This window comes from Nanorana parkeri, unplaced genomic scaffold (assembly GCF_000935625.1).
Source record: "Nanorana parkeri isolate BGI_ZX_2015 unplaced genomic scaffold, ASM93562v1 scaffold960, whole genome shotgun sequence".
Lineage (NCBI taxonomy): Eukaryota > Metazoa > Chordata > Amphibia > Anura > Dicroglossidae > Nanorana > Nanorana parkeri.
Window position 1 is genome coordinate 466290 of NW_017307228.1, and position 11673 is coordinate 477962.

At 44.0% G+C, this 11673-nt stretch overlaps 1 protein-coding gene across 2 annotated transcripts in view; it reads right to left on the reverse strand.

Moving 5' to 3' along the window:
- VAMP7 (vesicle associated membrane protein 7) overlaps nucleotides 1-11673 on the reverse strand; it is a 37546-nt gene that overhangs the window by 5352 nt on the left and 20521 nt on the right. For both annotated transcript variants that reach the window (XM_018566589.1, XM_018566588.1), the window contains exons 6-8: nucleotides 10845-10912; nucleotides 9784-9876; nucleotides 6475-6958 (exon numbers count right to left, since the gene is read on the reverse strand). In XM_018566589.1, coding sequence (XP_018422091.1) covers nucleotides 6890-6958; nucleotides 9784-9876; nucleotides 10845-10912 — 230 coding nt within the window. In that variant the 3' untranslated portion in view covers nucleotides 6475-6889. The remainder of the gene's footprint in view (nucleotides 1-6474; nucleotides 6959-9783; nucleotides 9877-10844; nucleotides 10913-11673) is intronic.

Genomic DNA, 11673 nt, shown 5'->3' on the forward strand with positions numbered 1-11673 from the left:
ATGGTGCACATTATTTGTGTGGTTATATGAAGTTGATTAGTTACTATGTGTAGAAGAGACAATGTTTTTGTGGAACATCTCCTTTGATTATCCTGCTTGACCTCTTCTTGGTAAATAAAAAAAAAAAAAAAAAAGTTTTGAAACTTATTTAAAAAGTCTGGTGATTTGTATAATCTGGGTACAAATGGAGCAGGAAATGGACTTAATATAATTTGTGGGTGGCCCTGTGCCCTCAACAGAAGTTGATCGTTGGATTGACTTTCGCTGAAGGGACATCTGCTTTTATTGCGTCGGGTGGTAATGACCAGACCACCCCACAGCTCGAATTTTGGCTGATCCGGCAGTGGTCGACCAAAATTTGAGCCATGCATGGCCAGCTTGTTACTGGAGCCGATTTTTTCCCTGAGTTCATGGCCATGGTTTGAATTTCAGCCAGAATGTTTAAGGGAACCTTCACTCCACATCCAAATCATCTCCAGAACAGATTGTTCCCGGACCCAAAATGCATCCTAATGTGTCCCTATGCTATTTCTGGCCTCTGTTCACACCAGCGCAGTCTATACCAGAAAAATACTGCAGGTCTAATTTTGTCTGGAATGCACTACAAATGCATGGAAACATGTGCAAACACTGGAACGCACCTAAAAGCCCATTTAAAGCTTGAACGCACCAAAACGCAATGCACTGCATTCTACATCTGGTCCGGAAAATGGTGTGAACCTCCCCTAAGTTTAAACTGACTAGAACATGAATCCAGTTTTATCCATTCTCAGGGACAACACTGTTAATGGGCTATCTGTGCCTTCCTTTATTCACCATGTACAAGCTGGGTCTGGATTGGGAACTGGCAAACTGCTTTCATGAAGTGCCCTTCACACTACTACCCTATTCTCCCGCAATAAAATGCATACAGTTTGCTGCACAAAGATGCAAAGCAAGTAGAGTTTAATGGTTATTGCATGGGGTGGGGGTAGGAATTAGTGTAATGAAGATTAGGCCATAACATAACACAGTTCACATTTCCTGTGGATTTTTAGCATTGTGGGAGCATGCATCACGTGATGGAGGAGCTGCATCCCATTGACCGGAGGAGCTGCATCCCATTGACCGGAGGAGCTGCATCCCATTGACCGGTAAACATTACTATATCTGTGCAAAGAATAGTTAAGGCAGTTGGTGAAGTCAAAGGTGGGATTTATAACTAGGCCCAGCATCTCCCACCCAAAAAAGAAAATTTCCCTTTGTGGCAGGGCCCATGCATTTGGCGGGTGGTTCTGATCGCTGCCAAGTACAGTACAAACACTTGTTTTAACGTATATAACCCTAACCATGAACCTTGCTTCTCAATTTGTATGCAGGTAAACATACAATCGTGACCAGGATAATAAACCACCGATAAAGGATAACACACAAAGCATAAAATCTTTTAAAATTTAATTTTACGCAAAGGACAATTAAAAACTTACATCATAACAGATGAAGCATATAACCCACAAGGGGTATATTGTACTAATCCCCACACCATGGAAGCAGAGAAACTTGCTCAGGTGTAGACCCGCAAGATTTTTTTTTTTCTTTTTATCGTTGGTTCATTATCCTGGTCACGATCGACCTGTATGGGGAGTGCGGAGGAGATCGCTGATCTAAAGAAAAAGTGTTGTGGGAAAAGGATACGTTGTTTCTCTTAAGCCCTCGTTCACACCTGAACGTTTTGTAGCGTGTTCTACGCTCGACGAACGCTCTACAAAACGCTCAAACATCTAAATCCCATTGTATTCAATGGTCTCGTTCCCACCTTGGCGTATTTGGGCCGTTTTTGTTGCGCGTTTCCATTGGGATACAGCCAAGTAGCCTTCGGAAACGCGCGACGGTCGCACGACTTTTTTACCGCGAATCGCGGTAAACCGCACGCCGGTCACGCATATGCAATACGCCTAGGTGTGAACGAGACCTAAAAGGGTTGTGATCTATTCACAGAAGAAGCTATAGGGAAGCTGTTTCCTTGGCTTTGGAGAAGGAACATTCTATTACACCGTGATTTGAGTGATTCTGATGAGTGGGGAGCATTGATGTTTTAGTCGGAGTGGGATTACCAGATTTCACTATCGACTTTGTTTTTTATATACATTTTTTGTTTCACCATCACATGAACTTGTCACCAATGTTCCTTGCATTTTGAAGCTAGGATGGATTAAGTTTTTACTGAATTATGATTATGTATATTGTTTATGAATTCACTTGTACATATTTCATGTTCAGCTTAATGTGATAATGCTGACTGATCACAGGTTAATATTTTTGGGTTATATTTGTTTCACATTTTAATAAGGGAGAGCGTGCGGGTTTATCAATAAATCTCCCCTCTATTCACAGAATGACAGGATCCCTTCCCTAAACAAGACATGCTGAACGGGCACTGTATGGTCGCACCACATTTGTATTAATAGCATGTTAAAAACCAGACGAAAATCGTACCATTCTCGGCTGGTTTTCCAACATGCTCGCAATACAAAAGTGGTGCGACCGTACGCCTTCCATTCACTGCACGTTTATGGTATAATTGCGATCATCCGATGACTGCAATGCTGAACGGGCACTGTACGGTCGCACCACATTTGTATTAATAGCATGTTAAAAACCAGACGAAAATCGTACCATTCTCGGCTGGTTTTCCAACATGCTCGCAATACAAAAGTGGTGCGACCGTACGCCTTCCATTCACTGCACGTTTATGGTATGATCGCAGGATTTCCCGCGATTCTCATACGATAATTGTGCAGTATAGGGGCACCTTAAGTCACAGCACTAGAATAATGCTGAAAGTAACTTCCAGCATCAGAGAAGCCAGGACATTGACTCTGAAGAGCAGAGATCTGCACATAGCGTAGTCATCAGGAGGCGACTTGTGGCATCGTAAAGAATACCTGGAGGTTCGCTTTGACTATTAAAAGTGTCTGCTCATTTTCTTTTTCACTCCGATACACCCCTCATAATAGCTCCTATTTAGTACCAGTCATGAGCCATTGCTTTTGTTAGAGGAAAGCTGTACTGAATGACGAAGGTAGGCTGCAGCTTCTGCAAATGCTAGTTAGCTGGCTATCATCTCACCAGTGACACTATGGCGTGCCACCATAGGAGTTGGTGGGCATTCTCTCTGCTCTTTAGCCAGCCAATCACTGGCAAGTTCCCAACAGCAGCAAGATTACTAGTGTGACATGACCCCCAAGCTCCTAATTGTTATTCTGATTGTATTTGAATGGAAAGAAATAGGATTGGGTAGAATACATATCTTCAATTCCTCTAAAAGTGCCATGGATTTTCTTTATTTTCAGAAGTCTTAAACACATCAGATTAAAAAATAAAAACAGTACATATGTAAAGCAAAAATGATCTCATGTTAAGAAAACAAACAATTGGAGGGAAACCATTAATGATTCATTAAACGAATGATAACATATGAAATGGCGAACACTGTATAACAATCACATTCCAAGTGCAATTCTCATCCCATCAGGGGAAAGGAAGTCTTTTAGTCCTAACTCAGAACTGCCGGATCATTGTTCAAAGGGCACGCTGGGTGCAACAGAAAAATGCGTCCCACAGGCATCAGCAAACAAAGTGCCATTTGGACGTTTCAATATTAACTTGTATGGATAAAAAAAAAAAACTGACCAAAATCGAAGGAAAATTTATATAAGGGTGACCACAAAAGGGCCCATTAAGACAGAGATCTGCTGCAATGTTGTGTCTATGCCAATAGGATAGTACACGTTATACGATTTGTACAGTTTTAGGGTGAGTGGGTGCCTCCAGAGAATGATGCTACAATAGGGGTAAGCAACCTTGCACTCCAGCTGTGGTTAAAACTACATATCCCATAATGCCTCTGGGACTCATGTCTTTGGCTGTCAGAGTCTTGCAATGCCTCATGGGGCTCGTAGTTCCACGAGAGGTTGCCTACATAAAATTTTACTTGGCATGACCCTGAGCAGATTTTCTGTTGAATTTCCTGTGCCTCTGGAATAAATCTGCCCGTGTATAGCCAGCATCAGACACAGAATGGCTTCATATGTAATTCAATTAGGATGAGTGGATTTGGAATACGTTGCTACAAGAATTACATTTATACCATAAAGCAGCAAAATAAATGTCATTTTTCCTTACATATTCTTCACCCCCACACTCAATGACCAGTCTACCTCCCACAAAGGACCTGAAAAGCCAAATTGGCCGGAGGGTTTTGATTCCACGCAGCTTGACCCTTGACAGCCATTTAAAAAAAAAAAACAAGTTGACCCCTTTACGTTTCCTGATTATTTAGATGAAGCAGCCAATCATAAAGTCCTCTACCAACTGCACCACAGAAATCATTGTTAAAGCGCACTTCCATAGCAAGAAAAAGACCAGCAAAAGATTCTGCAGTTGCCATGTACTGACACCGAGGCTCCATCCCTTTTCACAGCCCCTTTGTACATCTCAGGAAGAGCCCTTATATTTACACTTATCAAGGATCAAGCGTCCATTTGCACAGACATAACCTCCGCGTGAATAGGTGACCCGCAATCACAGTTTACCTGCAGACCATACTCTAATACATTAAAAGGAGAACTATGAGGTGAGTGAAAATCACTCACCTCATAGTTCTAGCTGACCTGTGACAATGAGACTGTCACAGGTCGGCTCAGTAGATCGGGAGGTGAGCGAACACATACCGGCGTTCGCTCACCTCTCGATCCTGTCACGGCTCTCTGCCGTGACAGGGGAGGGGCTGGATTCCCCTCTCCGATCCGCCAGCGCTGACTGGCGGAACGGGAGGGGGCGGGTACAGCTGGCTCTGCCTCTAGATAGGCAGAGCCAGCTGTCACTCACGCAGCTGGGTGGATCCCCACGTCCATGTCGGGATCCGCTCCGGCTGCGGCGTCTCAGTATACCGTGAGCTGTAGCTCGCGGTATACTGAGCTTAGGGTGATGGGAGGACGCTAGTTTGTGTCCTCCCGTTACCCTAAGGAGAACTATGGGGGAAAACACTGACCCCATAGTTCTCCTTTAAAGATGGCCACACTCACACACTACAATTGAATTGTACAATATCCCTTAGATCAAGCAACAACTATGCAGTGTTAGGCTGGACATATACCTATGAAATTTTTCCGTTCAACCCGGGAGCTGAACGAAAAAAAATGTACCCGCTTCCTCCATCAACACAAACAGCGTGTCGATCGAGGGATCCTGCTCTTTACATTGTATTCCGACAGGTGCCGCCTCATTGGCTGCTGGCCCTGATCGATCGAAAATTTTCCAGCAGGCTTTTTCAATCAGTTGATCGAGGAATGCCGGCTGAAAGGGAGCCGCAGCCACACACACTGTGCGAATTTCGTCCGGTACATTAAAAAACGGCCGAAATGCGACCAGTGTATGGGCACCTTAAGTTACTAATTAAGAGAAGTATGGAAATAGTGTTTTTCCCCATAGATCTCTTTAGGGTCACAGGAGGACATATACTAACCTCCTCCCATGACCCAAAGCTCAGTATATTGTGGGCTATTGCCCGCGGCATACTGAGAGCGCTGCAACCGGGAGGGATCCCTGACAAAACTGTGTGAGTGACAGCTGGCTCTGCCTATCTAGAGGCAGAGCCAGATGTGCCCGCCCCCTCCCCTGTTCATTCCTCGGGAGGGGGGACTGACAGTCACTGAAGGGAGACAATCGGGAAGTGAGCGGATCGGCTGCATGTTTCTGCTCACTTCCCGATCAATAGAGCCGACCTGTGACAGCTTCTTTGTCACAGGTCTGCTCTAACTATGAGGATGAGTGGAAATCACTCACCACATGGTTCTCCTTTAATCCATTAAATTGAAATAAAGTTAGGCAGGCCCTGGCACTACACAGTACTTGGTAGACCTGAAGGGAATTTTGCAGTTTGCAATGTCTATGGCAAGGGAAGGCAAGCTCGGCACTCCGGATGTGGTGAAATTACAAATCCCATCATGCCTATGGCTGCCAGAGTCTTGCAATGCCTGAAGTGACTTGTAGTTCCACTACAGCTGGAGTGTGGAGGTTGCCTACCCCTGGTCTATGGCCAGCCTTTGAGCTTCCATGAAACATAGTGAGCCACTTAAAGTAGGAGCAACCTGTATCCGGACCTGCTGGGGCTATATACAGTTTTGTTCATAAAGCAATACCTATATTATATCATTCCCTGTGAGTGACACAATGCTTTGCTCACTGAACTAAGAAAACATGGCAAAATGCACCTGGTTATTCTGAGGTGATTCAAAATGGCTGACCAATCATCTATGTGATGCTTCAGAGTGCAAAAAAACATAACAGAAAAGAACAACGGTCACAACAATAATGAGCTTTAGTGGAAAATCAAAAGCAGCAGTGCAATTCTGAAATCAATCTACGGACGGCTGAGGCGACAGCTCGGGGGTTCCGATGGCTTTGGCTGGGCAATATCGAGTTTGGTATCACAAGCAAGGACAAGAATGGACTGCTGGACAGGTTTTAAAAAAGGGACTAAAACAGTGAAAAACATAAGAGGATATTTGAGGGGTAGAGAGGGACTGTGAGGGAAAAAAAAAAAAGGGTTTAGGAAAGAGAAAAAATAAATGGCATTACCATGCTCCATCTCCTTCAGCTTTCAGGACATACAGCGTGACAGACTCCTGGCCATGTTTCCTCTTACACATTATAAGGCATAGAGCTACAATGTCCAGTAAGAATGGAAGGATGAGACGATGAAGGAGGATATCGGACACCTCGCAGCGTCGAGGGAAAAGGCTTTTCCATTAAGTCTCTTTTCGGCGGGATTCTACACGTGTGAATAGGTAGTACTTTGACTTTCCGGTTACTGGAGAACACTTTCATGCATCGGAAGAGAGAGGAGTTACTTATTCACACAGCTGGGCCACGACAGCCCTCCGCAAGCTGCCGACACAATGATATAGATAATGACCTGGGGCAAAAATTGAAGCAGAATGCAACTTAAAGGAGTTGTAAAGTTCCAGCATATCGTATCATGTTATAACATCAGCATTGTAATAGGAATACATACTGGAGAGGTTTCTGATAATGCAATCAAAGCTTACTTAAAAGTCCCTTTTATGTAGTGAGTGCTGCCTCCTGTCTGCCCATCACTTTCACCACCTTCCTGGATACCCAGTGTGCTTTGCATCTCTTTCCCTGCTGCTTGATGTGAAAATCTCCATTTCTCAAGACTACATATCCCATCACGCATTGCTTAGAGCAAGCAATGATAATGTTACATTGTGGGAAGTTCAGAAAGCATGCTTACTTAGCGTTGTGACACAAGGAAGTGCATATTCACAGGGCTGAGCTAACTGGCATTGAGGAAGTCCATCCCATGGACTTCTTCAATAGGTAAGTTTAGAAACTTCTAGATCAATATGGTTATGAGGAGTGGGATAGAACGCATGGAAATTCAAAAACAGAAATTCAGATTAAGTTTGAGTTTTTAACCATGGAAACTAGGGATGCAACAATACAGTTTTTTCGGTATCAAGTACGAGTATCGATATATTTTTTTTCTCCGGTACTCGCCTATACCAAATACCGATACCGAAAGTCTCAGTAAGGAAGCCAGGCGGCGTGTAATGACTCGCCGCCCAGCTTCCTAATTAGCCAGGAAGCTGGCTCCATGCTCCCTCGTCAACAGGTGATGAAGCATGGAGCCGGTTTCCTGGTTGGCCAGCATCCTGACAAATCAGGAAGCCGGGCAGAGAGTCATTACATGCCACCCGGCTTCCTGATTGGCCGGGAAGCCGGCTCCATGCTCCCTGGTGACGAGGAATCAGGAAGCCGGGCAGCGTGTAATGACTTGCGACTCCGCTTCCTGATACCAAAAGTTCCGGTATCGGGATAACTATAGGGAGCATTTGGCCGAGTACGAGTACTCACCCAAATACTCGGTCTCGGTGCATTCCTAATGGAAACACAATAAGATAGGTCCGTTGTCAAATTATATTTAGGTATTTTAGTACTGAATAAAAAGTTGCCCCTTCTTTTAAACCCTCCCCCCCAAAAAAAAGAACAGCATGACTACTAAGTCCAATAATCTATTTTATTAATCAGCCAGTACACTTTAAAAATGATTGTAGGTAATAATGAATGTAGGGAAGGCAAACAAAAAAGAGAATACACAAGTCAAGAAGTGTCTGCATTCTGCAGGTCCCACTCTAGGCCCAAATATCCTACAATATCCTTCTGCAGGTGCTTAGGGCTCTTGATTGATCCCTACTGGAACCAAGAAAAATAGATCTGCACTACTTCTAACTCCAATAATACATGTCCTGCAAGACTCAATATCTGCCCCCAGGGGGGAGGAGCCTGCATCCAGCAGATGTACTCATTCTCTGAATAATCTACAGCAGGGGTAGGCAAGCTTGTCCCATGAGACACTGCAAGACTGACAGCTAGAGGCCAAGGCATGAGGAGATGAGTAGCTTCACCACAGCTGGAGTGCCAAGGTTGCCTACCCTTTCCATAATTTTTTCAGAGAATATCTCGCCACAGAAGCAGGCTCCACCCCCAGAGACGAGCCTACAACTTGCAGGAGATGTACTCATTCTTTGAATCTTCTATGGACTTGTTGGATTTAGTAGTAGCAAGGATCTATTTTTCTTGGTTCTAGTCGGGATCCATGAAGAACCCTAAGCAACTAGGGGAAGTTATCGTAGATACCAAGAATACTTTCTCATGGCTACTGGTCAGCTCACAAAGACAGCTATTTTTCTTTCACGTGAGCTTCAATGAGAGAGACTGCAGGGACCGGTCTAACAGCCAGCTGGCTGCGAGGTTCCGATGAGTATAACTCCGTTATTTTCACTCCTTGACGAAACCAAGCACTTAACCCTTGCAGTGCGGGGGTAGCCCAACTGCAAGGGTTAAGAACATTTTTGCCCAGAGTTCTTCTATAACTCAAGAATTCCAAGACTCCGCTTCATATGATCCAATCCGGAATTTAAACATTGTGTGCCGAATACTACACAAAGAAAACACGAATGCCCGTCTAATCCTTATAGTACATCCCCAATTCCAAAAACAGTTGGGGCTCTGTAGATTTCAGTGCCCCAACTTTTTGGGAATTGGGGTTGTAGAACTCCAGCCAAAACAGGATAGAACCTGGTTTTCATTATGGTCTGTGAACCTGCTGAGGAGATTCCCCCTCACGTCCTGTTTGGTCCCTTTGCCCCAGACCTGTCCCGCTGCCCTTCCTAATGATCTGTTCAGAAGATACGGCTGCCAAATAAATCTTCACATGAGACACTTTTAGAAGTGTCAGCTGCCTCTATCCCCCCTACTATACACTCTGGTTCCTTCCAATAACCCCTACCTCACTGATGTGTGACACAGGGGTCGGCAGAGGAAACCACAGAGTACAGTGGGGGCCCAGGCATTCAATGCACCCAAAGGTTTGTCGGACGTGAGGAGGCCATTGCTCTGCAGCACAGTGGAAATTGGAGGAACGGACAGAAGAACAGGTAAATATAAAGCCTCTTCTTTCACAGGTCATGCTTTGTTACATCTTTAGAGCCATAAGACACAGAGGGGAATTTATCAGAACTGGAGCAAACAAAATCTGGAGCAGCTGTGCACAGCAACCAATCAGCTTCTTTCTTCAGTTTGTTCAGTTAAGATTTGAAAATGAAATCGAGAAGCTGATTGGTTGCCATGCACAGCAGCTCCAGATTTTGTCTGTCCAGTTTTGATAAATCCCCTTGACAGTCTCTTTAAACAAAAATGGGTTAGCGGAATACTTACTACTGTTACAACAACAATAATGATGGTCAGCTTCAAATTCTTCATGCACATAGCCCGGGCCAGGTTTCTGCTTGTGGTCTTAAAGGTGACAGACTAGAAAAATAAAATGCACCAATTACAGAGCAATAAATGTCATGACCGTTGAGCCAGGGTTAGCTTTATATGCTTTTAAATAAGCGCTCTCAGAGACTGATAACATTGTCTAATGAAGTAAATACGGCCCCTCCTCACTGACCCTGCTCTGATCTTTATTTTGGACTTACAGAACCGGGTTAAATTGCTTTTAAAAAGTAAATGTATAGAATTTGTATATCATTTTTCTTCTTTACCAAAATATACCATTTCAAAAACATTTCCTTTTTCAGTCTGGTAAAAATAAAATGAATAGATTTAGGATTTCCAGCCAGAAGGTGAAACTCTAAACTCCTATTCCCATTATTACACGGCTACTCATCACATTTAGGCCCCATTCACCCTTAACGACATGAAAATCGCGCGATATTGAGCGACTTTTTCCTATTGGGCTGTATGCAATCAGGAGCAATATCGCTCGAAAAAAGGGTCATGTAGGAGCGACAAGCTACCAGCGATATTGAGCGACGAGATGTGAACAGCTCCATTGAAATGGATTGGAGAAGCTACATAGAGCGATATCGCGTGGAAATATGAGCGATATCGCTGCAAAAAACGCGCGATAAATCGATCAGTGTGAACGGGGCCTTACTGTATACGCGCCGGCTGGTGACACAATTTACAAACACTGAATAATCGGAGGAGAGACTCTTTCCCTCCCTGACTGCTCTCTTCAGACAGGGCAATATGGTGTTTTCAGTCAGAGAGAGTCTTAAGGTTCAAAAGGAGAACTATGAACTAACAGCTTCTACTCTTTACGATGGGCGTACCATGTCTTCAATGTTTATTTGCAAAATAAAGATTTGATACAAAAAACTAAAATAAAACATCATGCTAAAAAGATATAAACTTCCTGTTTCCCTGGAGTGCTCTCCTTTATAAAAACACTGGTGTATTATGTGGCGTCATCAACATTTGTGTACACTTACAGAGTCAACAAGGTTCTCCGTTTTATCTATTAATAACTCTAAGCGTTCTCCTCTCTGTGCCACAAGATCTGTAAATAAGCCAAATAGAAAAATGAGTTACAATAATAAAAAAAAATTTAAAAAATTTGGTCATTAATAAACAAAAGCAACAAAAAGTGCTCATTTGCACCATTGATGGGTGGCATGCAGTTTGATGCACCCTGTGCTGCAATGCGTTGTTGACACACATTGCGGTGCTCTTTTTGTTCCCAATTGCTTTGTTCTTCTTATGTAATGCATTGTGTTGCAGTGCTTTATACCGCATCAGAATGCACTGTGCACAAACACTGTTTTCTTTTAGCAGACAAGTCAGACAAAGACGGGCCTGATGTTAGAGAAAGTGACCAGGGATAGGGCTGCCATGACAGTCACCAGGGGACGTTGTGTAGATCACATGATGACCACGGTAGACTAAACTGAACACCTAATCTGAACCGATTTCAGCCCCTCTTAATTAAACCATTCCACCAATATTACATCAGAAACTACAAATACACCAAATGCAACAGCCCCTCCCTCCCCCCCCCCCCCCCTTCACACAGTGACCCAGCTCCCCACCTCGGGATCGTGCGCCTCCGACCCCCCCTCCTCATCAAGACCCCCCTCTATCACAGCCTGGTGCGTTAAGTCCAGGATCTTTTCCATGACTGTTATGCTCCTCAATGTTGCCAGTTTGTTGCTTAGATCCAGAATCTGGGCTTCTAAACAAACAACTCGCTCACATCTAGCGCAACATGCACTTGGTTGCGTACCCACTCATGGAAGACATTATTTCCTTTTTATTATTTTA